The sequence below is a fragment of the Bemisia tabaci genome, chromosome 3, assembly GCF_918797505.1.
Source record: "Bemisia tabaci chromosome 3, PGI_BMITA_v3".
NCBI lineage: Eukaryota > Metazoa > Arthropoda > Insecta > Hemiptera > Aleyrodidae > Bemisia > Bemisia tabaci.
The window spans coordinates 27,875,010-27,894,810 of NC_092795.1; the positions used below are offsets into that span (position 1 = coordinate 27,875,010).

General features: G+C 36.2%; 1 protein-coding gene across 10 annotated transcripts in view; it reads left to right on the top strand.

Annotated features, from left to right (window-relative positions):
- LOC109031066 (Ig-like and fibronectin type-III domain-containing protein 1) overlaps nt 1-19,242 on the top strand; it is a 415,859-nt gene extending 396,617 nt beyond the window's left edge. For 9 of the 10 annotated variants that reach the window (XM_019042365.2, XM_072298097.1, XM_072298099.1 and 6 more), the window contains 12 exons: nt 342-480; nt 6,615-6,750; nt 6,941-7,133; nt 8,014-8,260; nt 8,965-9,143; nt 9,534-9,665; nt 10,050-10,200; nt 11,058-11,204; nt 11,534-11,645; nt 12,083-12,282; nt 13,038-13,222; nt 14,302-19,242. In XM_019042365.2, coding sequence (XP_018897910.2) covers nt 342-480; nt 6,615-6,750; nt 6,941-7,133; nt 8,014-8,260; nt 8,965-9,143; nt 9,534-9,665; nt 10,050-10,200; nt 11,058-11,204; nt 11,534-11,645; nt 12,083-12,282; nt 13,038-13,222; nt 14,302-14,472 — 1,992 coding nt within the window. In that variant the 3' untranslated portion in view covers nt 14,473-19,242. The remainder of the gene's footprint in view (nt 1-341; nt 481-6,614; nt 6,751-6,940; nt 7,134-8,013; nt 8,261-8,964; nt 9,144-9,533; nt 9,666-10,049; nt 10,201-11,057; nt 11,205-11,533; nt 11,646-12,082; nt 12,283-13,037; nt 13,223-14,301) is intronic. The other variant, XM_072298100.1, reaches the window with a different exon arrangement.
- The last annotated feature ends 559 nt before the right edge of the window (nt 19,243-19,801 follow it).

Here is a 19,801-nt window from a genome sequence, read left to right on the forward strand (position 1 = left end):
ACATCAAATTGGAACAGACAAAGAGATTTTTAATTTATTCCCCTACAAGACTCAATTTTAAAGACAAACTTTAACAACTATTTTCACATTCAAAATATTTTTTCTGGACTTTGATTGTTTAGCAGTAGAAAATTTCCGACTAGTTGAACTCAAAACTTCTCCTAAATCAATTACATACTCCTAACACAATTACATACTCCTACTCAACATACTGCAATTTTGTATGTTTCTGTTCTACTATGTCCAATTTCAAGTCTTTGTCTCCATGAAAATCTTGAATTCCATTCCATGCGATTTTATGGTTTAAAGAATTTTACATTATTCTTGAATTTCTATTCCAGCAAATCTCAACCACGAATACATCAATCGAAATTAAGAGTTTAGAAAAGGGCCAGCTGTATAATATATTTGTTATATCAAGGAACCAGCATGGTACATCATTGCCATCTTCTGTATTGCTTATTAATGCAACCAATCAAGGTAATACTTCATTTGTAGTTAATTACCTTTTATTCTATTTATTGAAACTGCATCATTCTCTTACTCATGTAATTTAGTCTGGAAAGTGTTCAAGCTTTCCGGCACATAAACTTGCAACTCTCAGAATTAATTGGGATTTGATCGATGAGGTTAACGAAAGAAAAAATAATGATTATTACTAGAGGAATTACATTCAATTGCATTCAAGTATTAATGAATTCTTGTACATTTATTGAGAAACAAACGAAATGTATTCCAAGATAATCAGAATGAACACACCAAAATTGGAACTAAAAGGTCCAAAATTGTCCTGCTTTAGTGAATGGATCAATCGGGCTGATCGCATAATCGTGTTTTGATGCTTGATTCTTGTAGATTAGCTAAAGGTAATAAGATCTGTCCCAACAGCAACTCTCTATGTTTACTATGAACCTAGATATCGTGCTTTTAAAAATTTGGTCCATGACGTCATTCACTGTGGTTGTGACACACTCGGTTTATTCCACCTTGCTTCCATCAGTCAGAGAAACACGCTTTTGCTCTGGTTACTCAACATGTAACTCCGATGAAAGTAAGGCGGAAGAAACCAAAGGTGTAAAACCAAGGGTAACCAAGGTGACCTTGGTGGATGACATCATGAACCGAATTTTTCAAAGCGTGATATTTCGGTTAACATTGAATGTAGAAAGTTGCTGTTTGGACAGATTTTATTATCTCTAGCTAATTTACAAGAATCAAGCAACAAAACACAAACTGACCCAATACACAGCTACGTGCCCTTGCCGAATGGATCTTGACAATCTGGAGTCTTGATAACACTCTGTCCAAATAATCAAGTTTTGTTAAGCTGATATTAGCTAGCTTGGGTATTTACTTGTGATTGAATTACTCTGCAGCAACTCATGAAGATTTTCTCAGTCAGTTCTCTGATCCTCACAGAGAATAACTTATAGACCGTGGGCCAGCAAGGGGTAACCCTCCCTCCCCCCCCCGGTGGGAATTTTGAAGATGGTGATTTTCTTGAAGCTCTCAACTAGTAGAATAAGATTTTCCTTGTTTACGCGAATTTTATCCTGGTGGGGGGGAGTAGGCCCCCCCTAAACCCCCCAAAATTGCTCAGAATTCCGACTTTTCCGCGAATTTTCCCACTTTTACCCGAAAAGGCTTGATTTTAGGGCAAAACTTTACATAACCATTCTGAAAGCTCGTGAAATTCTGGTCTAGAAAAGTTTTAAAAGACTTTGACCAAGACCCGCGGTCCCCCAAAATGGGGGGCTTAAAATGTCGAAATATCTCAAATTTCCGCGAAAATGACCGTTTCGCCGCGATTTCTCGCCAATAACGCGAAGAAGGTTGGTATTATCGTAAAATCGTTTACCCCTATAATAACAGAGCATTAATTTTTCATTCTAAGGGCGGCCTAACCCCTCGCGGGGGGGAGGGGGGCCCCCCAGCAGTACCCACCCTATAAAACCGTCAAGATTGGCCGCTTCCTTGAAGTAGCGTTATGCGCAAAAATGGGCGGCAAAATGAAAACAAGTAGCGTTTGTTCTGAGAGAACATCAATGTGGATTCTTGTGGGGGTGACAGGGGGGAGGGAGGTACATCCTCCTCCCTCCCCCTCCCCCTCCCCCAAAAAATAATCACGAAAAACGTTAACTAAACGCGAAAATTCCACTTTATAAGACGACTTCAGGGCTTGTCATTGACACGCTTAGACTAACATAATTTAACGAGGGGGGAGGGGAGAGGGGTTTACCCTCCCCCCTCCTCTCCCACCCCCTCCCCCTCCCCCAAATAAATAATCACGAAAAAATTTAATTAAACGCGAAAATTCCATACTCTAAAAGGCGACTTTCAGGGCGTGTCATTGTCACGCTCACACTAATATAATTTAATGAGGGGAGAGGGGGGGGGGGGTGTTAGACATCTTAGCCTCCCCAGCCAACATTAAAAAAGGGTGGGGGAGGGGTAATTTATAAACGTTACTTACTTAATAATAGGAGGGACGGGGAAACCTAGCTGCAGTAGGAGAATTTTAAGATCTGAAGGGATACGTAATTAAATCAGGGAACGTAGAGATACTATTTTATTTTTTGGAAATGACTGAAACTGAGGGGAGTTTATTCATAATTGACGGAAATGTACATACTTAAGCTTATGTCAACATTTTCGAAACGTTTGGAGAGTAGGCTTAAAACGTATTGGATCGTTTGCCAAAGTATTCAATCATTCATTTGGTCATAGACAGAGACTGCAGTGATAAATTTATCAAAAACATTCAGCGATTATGGGGGGATTAAGGGATACTTTTTCACGAATGGACCCCCAACCAAAATACCCCGTAGTTTGAAAAGTAATTTAGGCACGTGTAAAAACAAGAGCCAACTTATCGATCTATTCTTAACTGAATGGAACCGAAAGAAATACACCCAATATACTCACTGGGAAAAGTATATTTAAGGCATGGAGATGGGTCTAGCCAGTTTACCTCCGCTGACGGTGTGAAAGTTGACTTAATCTTGCAAACTCAATAAAAATCAAACCAATAAGAAGCAAACATTTAAATAATTTTGTTTTTTTCCGAGTCAAACTATCTTGATAACTATTCGTCAATCAGAGTTCACTGCAGTATCTGTCTTTGACCAAATGAATGATTGAATACTTTGGCAAACGATCCAATACGTTTTAAGCCTATTCTCCAAACGTTTCGAAAATGTTGACATAAGCTTAAGTATGTACATTTCCGTCAATTATGAATAAACTCCCCTCAGTTTCAGTCATTTCCAAAAAATAAAATAGTATCTCTACGTTCCCTGATTTAATTACGTATCCCTTCAAATCTTAAAATTCTCCTACTGCAGCTAGGTTTCCCCGTCCCTCCTATTATTAAGTAAGTAACGTTTATAAATTACCCCTCCCCCACCCTTTTTTGATGTTGGCTGGGGAGGCTATGATGTCTAACACCCCCCCCCCCTCTCCCCTCATTAAATTATATTAGTGTGAGCGTGACAAAGACATAAAGACGGAGCACTAAAAGCAAAAAATGAAGCTTCTAGAGCTTCTTTTCAATCACCTCTACTATTGGCTAGAGGATTGGCGGCGAAATCGGGATAAGTTTGAATTCAAATGTAGGGCGGGAACTAATAAATAAAATTGCGGAAACAAAGTATTTTAGGTTGATTTTTGCCCAAATTCAGGTACACACTCATATTTTTTTAACTTTAGGTTAGTTTCAGTCCGTCGTCGACCGATTAATTTCATTTGGGAGTAACGTTGATCTAGAACTGTAACGGCCTGTTTGAACCTGCAGAACCACCATGAGCAGAAGAAAAACTAACTTTATGTGAGATTACTGCCTGTTACCGAGCAAAAGTAGGTGTATTATATTAGGACGCAGACCGAACTTTCTTAGTATATTCGTTTTAGGAATTTAAAATATGTTTCAAAGAAGAAATGTGCAAAAATCAAGAGGACAAGTTCAAATCAAAGAGCGACGCCAAGAATGGCACAATTTGGGCCAGAAGGGATTTTTCTGAAACCGGGCCCAAACGATACCTTATGATACCCTAAAACTCTGGTTAAAATTTTAGCTTGAGTATACGCACGGTTTTTGAGAAATGAGGGGGCAAAGTTGCCAAATCGCTATCATTCTGGACAGCATTTCTACAGCAAAAAGACGGGAAAAATGGACGAAAAAGTTACACCTTTGATGGGTTTCGGCTGTAAATGTTCTTATCGGGCCCCCAAGCATTTAACTGTGTTCGGTTTCAAAAATTTTGATCGCACAGTGATCCAAAGTCGGGAGAAATCGTCGACAAATCATGATTCTTTGTCAAATTTTTAAAAATGGAAATAAAATTGTCGGTCTGCTGCAGTTTTCATGGCTAACAATGTTCTTATCGGTCCTCAATGCATGAAATTGTGTTCAACTTCACAAATTTACATCGCACAGTGGTCAAAAATGAAGGAATTAGTGGACAAATTAAGATCCTCTCTGAAACTTTTTAAAAATGAAGTGAAACTGTTGGTCCCCAGTAGAGTTTAGATCCCGGAAAAATTCATCTATTTGATTTTCTTAATTATTACTGCATGTCAGACCGTATTGTCTATAGAACGTTGTTTTAGAATAGACTTTGTAGCATTATCTCAATAAAATATGCAAACTTTCAGAAATTTAAAAAAAAGAAGGAAAAATGGAGAGAAAAAATTAAAAAATGATTTAAACAGTCCAAAAAATAATTTAAAGAATTTTTCCGGGATCTAAACTCTACTGGGGACCAACAGTTTCACATCATTTTTAAAAAGTTTCAGAGAGGATCTTAATTTGTCCACTAATTCCTTCATTTTTGACCACTGTGCGATGTAAATTTGTGAAGTTGAACACAATTTCATGCATTGAGGACCGATAAGAACATTGTTAGCCATGAAAACTGCAGCAGACCGACAATTTTATTTCCATTTTTAAAAATTTGACAAAGAATTATGATTTGTCGACGATTTCTCCCGACTTTGGATCACTGTGCGATCAAAATTTTTGAAACCGAACACAGTTAAATGCTTGGGGGCCCGATAAGAACATTTACAGCCGAAACCCATCAAAGGTGTAACTTTTTCGTCCATTTTTCCCGTCTTTTTGCTGTAGAAATGCTGTCCAGAATGATAGCGATTTGGCAACTTTGCCCCCTCATTTCTCAAAAACCGTGCGTATACTCAAGCTAAAATTTTAACCAGAGTTTTAGGGTATCATAAGGTATCGTTTGGGCCCGGTTTCAGAAAAATCCCTTCTGGCCCAAATTGTGCCAAAAAACGGTCGTTTTTGGCGTCGCTCTTTCCGTTTGCCGCCATGGATTCCCGCGCTCATTTACACACTCACACAAGCGCGCAGCGCCGAACCTAGCTTCACTTTTTCCCCGTGCTTTTAGATACGAGCGCTCCGTCTTTATGTCTTTGGAGCGTGACAATGACACGCCCTGAAAGTCGCCTTTTAGAGTATGGAATTTTCGCGTTTAATTAAATTTTTTCGTGATTATTTATTTGGGGGAGGGGGAGGGGGTGGGAGAGGAGGGGGGAGGGTAAACCCCTCTCCCCTCCCCCCCCCCCCCTCGTTAAATTATGTTAGTCTAAGCGTGTCAATGACAAGCCCTGAAGTCGTCTTATAAAGTGGAATTTTTGCGTTTAATTAACGTTTTTCGTGATTATTTTTTGGGGGGAGGGGGAGGGGGAGGGAGGAGGATGTACCTCCCTCCCCCCTGTCACCCCCACAAGAATCCACATTGATGTTCTCTCAGAACAAACGCTACTTGTTTTCATTTTGCCGCCCATTTTTGCGCATAACGCTACTTCAAGGAAGCGGCCAATCTTGACGGTTTTATAGGGTGGGTACTGCTGGGGGGCCCCCCTCCCCCCCGCGAGGGGTTAAGCCGCCCTTAGAATGAAAAATTAATGCTCTGTTATTATAGGGGTAAACGATTTTACGATAATACCAACCTTCTTCGCGTTATTGGCGAGAAATCGCGGCGAAACGGTCATTTTCGCGGAAATTTGAGATATTTCGACATTTTAAGCCCCCCCATTTTGGGGGACCGCGGGTCTTGGTCAAAGTCTTTTAAAACTTTTCTAGACCAGAATTTCACGAGCTTTCAGAATGGTTATGTAAAGTTTTGCCCTAAAATCAAGCCTTTTCGGGTAAAAGTGGGAAAATTCGCGGAAAAGTCGGAATTCTGAGCAATTTTGGGGGGTTTAGGGGGGGCCTACTCCCCCCACCAGGATAAAATTCGCGTAAACAAGGAAAATCTTATTCTACTAGTTGAGAGCTTCAAGAAAATCACCATCTTCAAAATTCCCACCGGGGGGGGGGGGGGGGGGGTTACCCCTTGCTGGCCCACGGTCTATTATTACTATTATCTCATGGATTGTGACAGGCTAGAAACATTTTAAAAGAGAATAAATAAGTCAACAGGGTTAATTACTTCCGTCAGTCAACCATACAAAAACTCGACAATTTAAAAGGGTGGCTCAAAATTTCAGATTTTTTATTAGTGTCACTGTAACATTCTTCACAGAAAAATATGAAACATCTTTTGTATTTATTGTCATCAATTTGCTAACCAATGTTCCATGGGTTTTTCCAGATCTGAACAAAGAGGGTCAACCTGGCGTAACGTCTCCACCTCATTCTCTTGCCGTATCTGGACATAGCGCAAACTCAGTTACCATCACTTGGCAGCCACCTGAGCTGTCACATCCATCAGAGCAGCTTTTGTATAGGTAAGTTTTGTTTTTGTGTGTGTAAAACTGGACCGGGTATATCATCAAGGCTGATGATTGCTCAAAGGAAAAGGCTCATATTTTTCATTCAAGTTTCTGTGGCTGAAAATGTTCTGTCTATCAAATTCAGCAAAGGAAGTCGCCATGTAACTAATACTCTTTTGTAATTTTTGTCGATGTTTGATTTCAGGCTTTACTGGAAAGAACATTCTGAGAGTAAATTTAAGGTCTTTGAAACAAGTGTCACTTATCACATGATGGATAACTTGACGCCAAACACTCAATACATAGCTTACATAATTGCTGTCTCAAAGAAAGGACCAAGTTTACCCTCTGAAACTTTGCTTGCATGGACAGATCCTGCATCACCCGCATTTGTTGAGGTAGTTCATTTTTTCTTTTTTTTTCCTCTTTCATTTTCAAGATGGAAGTAAATAAATACAAATGCAATAATACCCCAATTATTTAATGCTTCAGTAATCCGACATGGTTGGAGTCGAATTTTTGGTCTAAAATAAGTTAGCCAACGAGACAAAAACCGGGTTTTTGCGCAAAAATTAAATATATATGGGGTGTTTTGTTTTTTTTCCCCATTGCATGACTATGTTTTACAATTGCAGTAAGGAATTGGCCAAGCTTGTGTTTTTTGGTTACAAACAGAATCAAAAATGGCATTTTTTCAGTCTTTTTTTGGTTTCAATACCCTAATTTTTAGTTTCATGAAATACTGATGGCTCTCAAATTCCTGATTTGGGTCATAATATTCCATTGGCGTACTACCATAAACTTTTTAGCCCTGTAGGTATTAAAGTTTCCAACATATAGTACAATAATTCTTTCTGTAGCATAGGTTTCGGGTCGGTGAAAATTAAATGTGCTCATCTGACCTGTCAAAGCATTGTGATTTAATGTTTAAATCTCATGGGTGCTCGAAGAATTATGATCATTTTCAGAGGGCAATATCTATGTAAGTGTTAGATGTAGGAACTTGTTGTTTGGGTGCATGTGATGACTGCTTGCCCCCTTCTAAGATGCTGCAAACAGCATTACGTAACATGAATTTACAGCAAACTCAGTAGACCCGTTTTTTCTAAAATCCCCTTTATCCTCAAGTCAATAGATGTTTAAAAGTAGACAGTGAAAATACTGAAAATAGACGTAACTTTTTCTTTATGAGGGAAGAAAATTAATCGAATCAAGTAACTTTAATTCAAACCAGATCTCCATGTCCAATAGCTCATGAGTTAAACGTTCCTTTTTTAGCCACCGATTGTGCACCCAGTCAATCTAGTCATGGAGGGTAGCAGTATGAACATTCTTTGTATTGCAATGGGTAACCCAATGCCAACGACCTCATTGTACATCTCAGGGCGATTAGTGCGGCAACAAAACACCAGGCACATGGTCACTGTGATCCACAATGTTACACGGGATATGGATCATATTTCTTGCTATGCGGATAATGGCTACGGCATTCCGATGCAGGCTTCAAGAAAAATCACCATTAGCCGTAAGTTTGAGACCTTTTTGTTCCTTGTCAGTCGGAAATTGTATCATGATGTCAGTTACTAACATAAAAAGTGTAATCCTTTATTCTTTGGTTGTAAGGAGGTCATATTTTGGGCTAATTTTATTTAATTAAAACTTCTAAAAACCAGTTTTGTCTGTTCCTTTTTTAAATGAGACAAATTATGGAATTCAAACAAAAAAATTCATTATGTATTGAAATTAAAGCAGTTATATTAAATAATTTTTTTTTTTAGTTTTGCATAAGAGAATACTTGCAAAGGCCATTAACCTCCTCAAGTGCTTCGAGCTTTTTGGCTGACGTTTTTATCAAATGGTTTAGATTTTCCCAGTTTCTCGATTGCCATCAATGACACCAAAAATGGACACAATGAGCAAGCCAGTTATTTTCACAGCAAGCCTTTTGAAAAAGAATCTAGTGGAAAAATTTGCTTTCCATTTCCACCGGCAACACCATCTCAATTTGTTACGTGTCTCTACCAAACACTTTTCTTTGGTCTTGCACAATAGCTTTTAGACCTTTTATCAAAGTATAAATTTAGATATCACTGAGTTGTTCAACTTAACACAAATCTTTGAATAGAACTTCAGTTTTATGCAAAAGTTGGTTTTTATGCTACTCAAGAAGTTACGTACAAAACATTTGTACAATTTGTTAATGAAATACGTTTTTTTGTGCACCAATAGATGCTCCAGAAATTACAGCATCAGGCATCACCATGGCTGCACTTGGCGAAGAAGTCGTACTTCAATGTATAGTGGAAGCTTATCCGGAACCGAAAATGATGTTCTGGCGAGATCCGAAGGGCAGAGTTCCTGTTATTCTGAGCGGAAAGTATGAAATCAGCACACAGGCGGTGAAAGATGTAAGTAGGATCGAAGATGCATCATTCAATTTTCTTGCGTGTCTTATTTTTTTTAATAATAATTTCATCATGCATCAAATTTTAACCTTCAAGCTTTTCAATATTATTGAATTACACATAAGAATGGATCTCTCACTAAATGTTCCTTATATCGATAAATTAGTATGCATTCCTACAAACATTAAAGACAGTTATTCCATTAAATTCGCGAGACCATTTTGAATAAACTACAAAAGCAATAAGGAGTCGTAGATTCTCAATATTTTGATATCGATTTCATTGAGCACGAATTCTCATGAAAGCAAATCTTACAAAATTTTCAGTAGCCTGTGGTGATAAATTTACATATGAAGAACTACAGAACATTGAGCTTTTGCTTTTGATTTTCAGGAGGAAACTAAGTACAGCATGAAACTAACCATCAACAAATTGTTGGAAAAAGATGAAGGTGATTACTTCTGCCATGCTGAAAACGCATTTGGTGCTTCAACACAACCTGTCTCAGTTCGAATTCGTAATGTTGTAAGTTTTGAATTTGTTCCTCTTTTTTTCATTTTTTTCTTTTAAGTTTTAATTATATTTTAATTTTTCCTCTGACTCCTTCGCTTGGAGTCAGTTCAATTTTATTGTAAAAATGGAAGAGAAAATAAAAATTAACCAGTTGTCTTATCAGCCGTAGTCTCTCTACAGTCTCTAAATGTTTTCTTATGTTTTCAATAGTTACAACGCAAAAAATTCCGCATAGCCTCAGAGGGACAGTTTTTGTAGCTTTCAATCTTTAAATTGGATTGAAAAAAAAAATTAATATTGTTTTACATAGTTTAACAGTGGAACAATGTACTTTCTTTGTTTTGATAAATTAACTTCATTTCTCTTGTCCTTCAAAATTATGATCTTGTTTTGTAGGCTGCATCAAGCAATGTTACGCAGTGTTGCATTGAGCAAAATGTCACATCAAACTGTATGGATGCTTGCTCATACTTCCTTGACATTGAAGCTGTCGCAAGTAAACCAGAGTGCTTGAACGAGTTCGATAAACTCATGAAATGTGCAGCAGGTAAATATGATGCCAGTACTCCTGTGAATCATTGATCCTGTTTTATCCATTGATCTCTCCTATCCCTTAATTGTTTGCTTGCTTATGTATTAATTTACAGATGTAAAGAACACTAAAAATTTTATCTGATTATTAAGCAACCAGATGCTCACATAGCGCTGGGCGCACACAATCCTAAGAGGAAATCAAGGCAAAGAGATTAAAATTTGTAATAATAGCAGTCTCATTATGAACTATAACAGACATCAATATAATAACAAGGGAGGAAGGAAGAGGGTGTAGCAAAGGCAGTAATATTATGAATACTTCTTTAGGGTCATACCAATGCACCTGATATCAGTTTCATTTTCCCCAGTGCTTATCAGGCAAATGTAGCCAGTCGGGTCCCACGCGGAGAAATAAAGTTGCCATAGTGACATCCTGGATGTTAAAAATCTGCGCAACACCTCTTGAATGTTTTTATGGACACTCATGTTGTTAAAGTAAATCCTAGCTATGTTGAAATAACAACCGTAGCGTTCATATCAACATTCAAGAGTTGTCGAGCAGATTTTTAATATCTAGGATATTACTTCAGCAACTTTTTTTTTTTCATTGGATCAGAAGCTTTGCATGCAAAAAAATGGCATTGAAACGCCATCTTTGATTACTCTAAAAGCGCAGCACCAAATGTTCCTCTGGTTTTGCCTACAGTTACTGCCAAATAACTTTCAAGAAAAATTGAAAAATAGGAGATTTTAAATTAATCCTACTGTGCCTTAAATGATTTTGGAAGCCTGCTTCCTCACCAAAGCAGCTTATAGTGAAAGTGTTTTTTCTATATCCTGCTCTTCATGCCAATTTTTCTTTTGAAATAGATGGTTCAGATCATCGCAGTTGCTGCGCCCAAAACAGTGTTCCAAGGAGATGCTTGGATTGGTGCCGAGGAGAACCAATCCTCAATAATAAAGTCTGTGTGCTGTCCTACACCAAGCAAATTATGACTTGTTTCCATGAGGAACGAGGTAAATCATATTGAATTAGTATTTTCAAAAATCCATTTGTACTGTGCCTTCTTAACATCTAGTCTGTATTTGATGAATTCTTTTCTTGCAAAACAGGCATTAATTCTACTTTTTAGATGATTGATTCAATCAGATAGGTCCATAAAACACCAGTGCTTCAAACAATGAGTTACCTTTTTCATATTTTTTGACATTCATATTGACTGGTTCCAAGGTAGAAATTTCCAAATGATAAACCAAGAGAGCAATTAATATTTCAGGGTCTGTGCCTTTTCTCATTGCTTTATCCTCAATTTTGTTTTTTCAACTTTGTTTGCTCGTATTTTCAGAGAAACTACCAGGACCTCCTCAAAATGTTCGTGTGAACGTGATCGATTCTCATACAATTCTAGTCAAATGGGATCTTCCTACCAAGAACCCTCACACTGTAGAAATTTACAGGTATAAATAAGCTTATTTTAATAATGTGTGTCATTGGTAAAAGGGTTTTTCTTGTTTGTTAGAAAACAGAAGTGGTTAAATAATAGAGGGACATAAAAGGGCAAAGAATTCTGTTTTTGGTGCTGGACTAGAGAGTTTTTTCCTCCTATCTGTTGCGGTTTCGTGTTATCATTTTCTATAACATTTCCTCAAATATTGCCTCTTTTTTTCAACATTTTTTTTTTTAGTTTTCTCTCAACATTTCTTAAAAAATTCAAGAAATTAGGCTGAGTTTTTCACTTTTTCAGAATGAAAATAGAAAACGAAAATACAAAACTTAAAACGTTCATTACTCTGTACTTTTGTTTGTTTTATTGAAGGAAAGAAAACCTTTTAAATAAATTTCTATGAGTAAATTACACATAGGTCTGAGTGAACACTTTTTGTGATTTTTTCAGGGTATTTTACAAACAAGTTGGTAACCGCAATCCACTAAAAGTTGATACCAAAGACACCGAAGTGCAGCTCAAAGACTTGAAAGACGGTATTCAGTACGAGGCTGTTGTCAAAGCGGGCAACCAGTTTGGAACATCAGCCCTTTCAGAGACTGTGCGCTTCACCACCAGTGATAAATACATCACTTCTTCGTCATCTCTAGGTAATGACTTCTAAAAATTTTCTGTAGAAAAAAATAAAAATAAATTTAAAAAAAAAGGAAATAAATAGCAGGAATGCAAGTAGGTATGTTATAATTTATTCTGAATGACTAAATGTTTCTTATGATGGATATTGTCTTGGCCAATCAAGTTCTAATATTTCAGTTTTGAGCTTCTCAAATGTACTAAATATTTTACATATCTGTTTATTTAAACATTTCGGGCTTTTGAAAGAAGCGGTAGTCCATGTCTCAATCTATAATATAATATCATAAGAGTAAAGCTTAATGCCTGAGGCGTGGAGCACTTCGAGGGTCAGAAGGTGTTCAGCTTTTGCAGCTCTAAAGGGGCTTTCATTTTAGTAATTAGATAATTAATCGAGAATTTTCCTGTGGTTTTTCTGAACCAACCTCCGCTTTCATCCAGTGATTTCATACAACTCAGTTAATTACTTGTTTGGTTTCAGCACTGAAATATGTTGGCACTTGCAAACATTTTAAAAGAGCAAAAACGAAAGCGTCTTAATTAAAAAATATTGTCTTAATTTCTCTTCATGGCCTTTGGAAATAATGAATTTCCCCCTATTTCATCTGGTAAAAATTCAAGATTTTTCAACATAGGAACTCACTGCTGTGAAATGAAAATACCTAAAACTGCTAAAATTTCTCACTTTCAGCTATTCAAGGAAGTAAGTTTCTCATGAAAATATGTTTTTCCCTAATTTTTCTTCTTTAATGATGGTTTTTTTTCTGTCTAGAAGATGGTCATAATATGGGCACAACATTTGGCGTAATAACAGCTTTACTAATAGTCGGTGCACTTATCGGAGGTGCTGTTTGGTTTGCGCGGTCTAGAAATTTACTTGGACATAAATTTGGACCCAATGGTGTTGCTTTTGAAAACCCAAGTTACCTCCGCGAAGTCAATATGGATAATATTCAGGTATGTTCAGTGCTGTATGCATTTTCAGTCCTTATTACTTTTTAAGGAAAGTATCCATAGAATTCTTCATGATCAGCAAGATTCATGAAAAAAGAGAACGGAGAATAATTTAATCAGCCAAAAAACATAGTTTAATAACAACTTAGTCCGGAGGAAGGCTGCTACAAAATAAAAAAGTCTTATGCAAAAAAACCTGGATGTCTCAAATTAATGACAAGCTCATTTTCAACGGAAAAAGGAAGCTAAAAACCAAGTTATTGATGCCCTGTTATTGCGAGAATGAGACTGATTAAAAAGTAAACGGACCCAATGAGGAAAAGAGGGAGAATAAAGCCCACCTTCTTTTTTATTTGCTATTTTTTCAAAACGCAGCTTTTTGTTTGCATTTCTTGGAGTAGTGGATAGAGCATGTCCCTTAAAATTTAATGTGGTCAGAAAATAGAGGATGCAAAATGAGTCTAATGTAAATTGGAACAACCATATTTCAGAGATTAATTTTTCATTATTTGCCACAAAAAAACACAACAATTAAAAAAACTAACTATTTGGGAACAATTTAAATTTTGAGAACAAAAAATTGCAAAATTGAAAAAAATGTAGTCAAACATTTGAAACAATTTTATCAGTAGAATGAATGAAATAGTATTTGTAATCATATATCCTCCTAACTTCATTCAACTTGAAATAAAAGGTTTATTGAAGAATAATCAGGCAAAATTAATCAGCATAATTAGGAATACATAATAATGTATTCCTAATTTTGCTCTCACGAAAAAAGAAATGGATGATGCTTTTCAGCTTAACCCATTGAATTTAACAGACGGCTGCAGCCTAATAGTTGAAACTATATTTGGATTTGTCGGCAACATGAGACAAGACACAGTAAGCCCTATCTGCCTTGTAATAAATATATCAATTTTCGATGTCTTTCCACTGAAGTGTATTTCCAATAAGGTCATGTGCTGGAGGATGGATAAGTTGTTTTCATCCTAAGTTTTTAGTTAGAAAAGTTTTAGAATATATTTTCTATGAAAATCCCTCTCCGCCACAATAAGCTTAAAAACCTCTCTCTTTTTCAGTCAAGTCAAGGAGGTGACAATCACATTAGTTCAAATGGGACTCTGAACACACCGAATTGGAAGAACGAACAACTGCACGTGCCTTCGATGGCGACAGAAGTTCCTCCAACTCTCTACGAAGAATTGAAACTCGGCAGTGAAGGAGCCGGCTTTAAAAGACTGAAACCGTAAACTTGAAAAATAGTAATGCTGTGATTGAGGACAAAAGCTCTGCTCGATGATGTTGACAGATGTCAGAGCTGCAGTCAGCTAAGACCGGGTAGAATGCCCCTGCTCATCTGGAATGTAATTTGGTGCAAACGAGTCAAAAATTGTACCCACCCTCCAGAAATTCAGTCAAAATCATACCTCAATGTTGGTGTGAAGATAATGTATTTCTGCAAATTTTGACAAAAGGGGGAAATGAGTCTTGATGTTCTTCAAAAACAAAATGCTTCCGTTTAAAAAATCTCAGCTGAACTTTCTCAAAAATGTCCCATTATTGAAGAATGAGCCACTTATTTCCTCATTGAAAACAAGTATACCAGAAACTAATAAAAAAAATAGGCATATCAAAATCCGAATCTTTAGAGCTCAGATTTTAGTAGTCTCTCTGAGAACTACCACAAGTTTGAAAATAAGTATGTGTTGATGAATGAAAGTGTTGTGAATTGTGAGTTGGCTTGAAAATTTATTTTTCACTTTGATCAAGCAACAAATTTTAAATATCTTGATAGACACGCTGGGATTAAGTGTCTAAAACTGACTTGCAAGAAATTTGTGTTGGTGAATATAATTTGAAAGGATTTGTAATTTTACTTCAACAAAAAAAATTCTTTATTTTTACAAAACAATTTTTACGTTTTTCTTAGAAAATTTTCCAAGACAGCAATATTTTATACTTTAATGGTGAAACTCCAAGTACAGATTCCTGTTGTATGCAACTTCTCTGTTGCTCTCTTTGATCAGTGTAGATACGTAGCTTTGATCCTCAATTAAAAACCATCTATGGGTGAGAGAGCAGCTATGGAAGTTTATTGCATCTGCAACAATTTTTTGCTTAATTTGATGGGTCTCAATGCTGTGGTGCATTTATAGTGTTTCCTAAAGTCTAGGAAGAGGTTAATGGCGAATTTTCAAGTGACCAATGAGATTTAAGGGGGCTTATCAATGTGAGGAAACTTCCCACTTTTCAAGTGTATGAGTTTTGGGTACTTTTTGACATAATTGTTAATGTCAAGCATCCATTTTATCCAATTACTTTTGTCGGTATTAATAGGTTTAAGAACGATATTTTCAACAGTTGAGGAATAGAAAATTGGTCAGGGCAAGTGATATAAAAGTTTGAACTGTCTACAGAAGCGACTAAGATAGAGTCTGCGTTCCAAGAGACAGTTCATTCATTCCGTCAAAATACATGAGAGGCGTTAATGCTCTTTGTCAATGTAGAATAGTCCAAGCAGTTGTTTCCCCCTTCTCTACCAAAAAACATATTGTTCATTAAAGCAAACCCGGAGACTTATTCTATATCGATAAAGGATTGGAAATTTGTAGGTTTTCGGCTAGTTTTAGCTTTAATTCAGATCTGTCTCTATTATGTTTTGTTGAGTCAAAGTGATGGATCTCATGAATCTCTTAATCATACCCTGACCTAAAGAGGTTGCTAAGATGAATATTAAGTGTATTGAAGAACACTATTCATTTCTGAACAGTAATGGGTCACTTGTCTAGCGTAGTAGAACAAAACATCACATGTCCTCTCTTCAAAATCTACGCAGAAAACGATTCACACAGTGAGAAGTTTTGAAATCAATTCCTAAACGAGATATTTACAGTATTTTCAACACAAATCAAATGGAACTTAAATTATACCTATGACATCATTTGTATTTTTGGTAATTAACCAGTGTTAATTGAATACACTTATATCTTGTGTTGGAGTAGATTTCCAGATTTCCCCTAGAATGACTCGTTTTCCTAGTAAAATCTTGAAGCGGAAACATGTTGCGCAGTGCTTTAGTTTATACCTTGCTCAGTGGTCCATTACTTATTTAGAAATTTAATTTACAGAACGAATTTTGATTTATTCCCATTCGCTTTCCATTTCTTAACTCAGTAATTTTTGCACTCCCATTCATTGTAGAATCTCATATTTCTGTTATCTATTTCACCTGAAAAAACATGAATTAAATTTTTGGATTCTACATATTCCAAGAAATATCCTAGATTTCAGGATACAGTTCTAACTAACGTAGGAAACATTGCGGAACTTTGATGGTGTCTCTATTTTGATTGATGTTCTTTTTTTTTAAGTCTCTCTCCTAAAATGTTAAAGTCTTTCCCTTGGGATAGTTGAAGCTTTTTAAAAACAAGTTCAATATTTTTTCTTTTTTCTTTCTGTCAAGATTGTTTTTTTATAGAAACTTAATGAAGGTATACACACGGAGAAACAGTGCTGTATTCTCCCTAGGCATTTTGTCAGATGATGTAGTAATTTTTCATCATCAAAATGTATCTGTGACTGGACTCGGTATTTTAAGTAACACCAGAAAACTCTCAGTTTATAGTCTTAAAGTGCCGAGTTCACTTGTGGAACCGATATTAATCACATCAAATTTATTTAGGTCGCAAAATCACTGCATTAGGTTAACCTTTGAGATTAATTATTTTAAGTGCTCACCCCCAAGCAGTGGTAACTCCTGGGATTTAAAACTCTAGGCATCTCTTGTTTGACTATGTTTTTGACTATGTTTTCCCAACGCAATGCCGAACAACAGTAATGACTTGAATATATCATTAATTTTGACCTTTTTATACGAAGAGTTAGCCCATGAACGATTCTAATATCATCTGAAATCTTAGTACCTCATTTTGATTTTGTAAGGCGTAACTTTTTATGTGTCAGTAATCATGGGAGGCAATCATGCTTTGTATTCGAGCTTTCAATTGTAAAAAGACAGGTTGCACTACCAAAAAATCATTGCATACCTGTAATTTTTTTCGTATTTATGGTGAGACCAAAAAACAGGTATGCAGCTTAGAAGTGATCCTCCTGTCTTTCTCTTTATTTTAAGTATCAACAAAACACAATTGATCATTCAACTTTGCTTAATTTTCCTCACCTCTCTGGAAATATACCAGAAGAATTTGTTCAAAATTATCAGTTCATCGCTCCTAAAAAATTTCGAAACACTCTAATCGAGTAATGGAGTTTTTTATTTTCACCATCCTGACGAATTTTTATTTGCCGATCCCTTACTAAGGATCCTAAAAGATCTCCAACAACTGGTTTTCCTCCCTTCTTTAATTTTGAAAAGTTCATATCTAATTCTTTTTGGTTTAGCTGAAATACTTGCAATTGTTGAGTTTTTGTTGTAGTTGTTTTGGTTCCTCTTCTGCATAAAGAAATCGTAGTCAATAATTGAAACCTAAGTTCATCAGGAGTAGTTGCTGCTGAGGGTTGACTTGACATACACCATCAAATTATCTGGTAGTATCTCTCATGAGCTTTATGCAGAGTGATCCGTCCGCATATTTTCACTCAAAGTTACAAATATGCACTTTCATAAGATGGGTCGTTATTTTAGTGATAATTACTAGTAGCCGTAAGTTTTTCTTGTAAAAGTTTATATTTGTTGAGTAACTAACTAGAGTTAGTTTTAGTGTACAATATAAATATTGTAAATAAGCTGTCAACCAATTTTCTATTTATTTATTTGTTTGTTGTTTTCTATGATTTGTCTAGGTTTATCTTAGTTGTACATAGCTGTGTAATTCATGTCTGCTGAGTAGGTCCGTTACGTTCTTAGACCTCTAAAAGAGTGTTATTTTTCTATTTTAAATCGAAGCTGTTACGTTTATTTATTTGTTTATTTTTTCTTTTGATTTTAAGGTCAAACGAAATTGGTCTGAGAGCTGGTTGGTTAGTCAGGTTTGTCACTTAAATGTAGTATCAAGTAGATTGGAGTTCAAATGGAACCAAAGGTTGCATAAAAGTTACGTGGGGTTGTTTTACAGACCGAGTCCTCTCGTTCTTCTTAAGAGTAGGTTTAGGGCGTAAACAAATTTAATGAGCTTATTGCTATTCTATGTTGCATCATCAAAGCCACTGGATCAAAGATTCAATAAGGCTTCAAGTAGTTGGCGTTCATTGCAATGAAAAGAGATCGTTACGATCAGTACACTGAGGATTAGCATGAATTTTATCTGCGATCAAAAATCATTTGAATCAAATTTTTATCAGTGGCGATACCGTGAATTGAACAAAGACTAGTTACACAATACATCGCTTGATTCTTAAGGATTGGCTTTCATGCTACATTTTGTTTGTCAACGGTTCATATCTACGAATTCTATGTGTTTCTTATCCTGAAAATTGATGAGTCAAATCCAGATATGTTTAGAAAGTGGCTATACTTTTTTTTCTTTCATTGACGTAACAGGAAAATCTTAATTTTCATTGTTAAATATTAATTCACTGAACAAATGATAAAAGTTTACCCCCTAAACAAAGTGGTAGAATGGTAGCAATCTAATGTTTTACTTGCGTTTACGGTGCATCAAACATCTTCCCTAGCATTTTTTCAAAGTATCTTAATTTCATTGAAGAAAACCAAAAAATCACTTCATTTAAAATCCGTGTTACAGCTCATATGAGTTGTGGAGATTGAATATTGAGCCATTCATCACATTCCATGTAAAATTCTTCTCAAACAGTTGTTTGAGTTTTGATTTATTCCTTCCTATTTGAGTCAGCACTTCGAAACCAAACTTAATCTACATTCAAAGTGCACTGACAGAACCGAAGCTTCCATGTCTGGAATTGGCTAATTGTTTTATGTACAGTCTAAAGAGCTCATATTTTTGTACTTTATGGTCTATGTACAGCCCTCTCAAAAGCAAACATGTTCAAATTCTATCATCAGAAGAGTAAAATAAAAAAAAAATGTAATATTAAATGTATCTGATAAGTTTTTTCATTATCTCCTCTTTCTGCTTTCCCTTTCTGTTGAATCATAATGCGCATACGCAGCTTCAGCAGAATTAATGATTATCTATATGTATTTTCAAGAAAAGAGGCAATCTCTTGCGCCAGTGAGATTTGGAACTTTCCTGGGCCGCTTCCCGCGAAATTTTTTCTCGAGTGTAGCGATGCGCCTGAGGTTTATCAAAATCGATCAGTTTAAAACCTTTGACATTTCCCAATTTTTAAAAAAAAATTGAAAGGTTTTGTTCACGTGCAGTGCTAATTCCTCTGTATTGGTTTTTCGCGGTCATTCGCTCTGATCTCGCCCTGATTTTCCTGATTTTCAGGAGCATACTCTCTGATGAGGCATCAAAGTTTTATCCCACTTTCCCGGGATTTTCTCGAGAAAAAACATGTAAATCGCCAGAGTTCCAGCTATGAATATCAAAGTTTGAGCGAGCCAATTTCGCCACCGATTGCGCGTCCGATTTATCTGGTCTAAAAAGTTCCACGAGTCCGCTGATCCGCTTAATCGGCGAAAAGAGCCCATTTGAT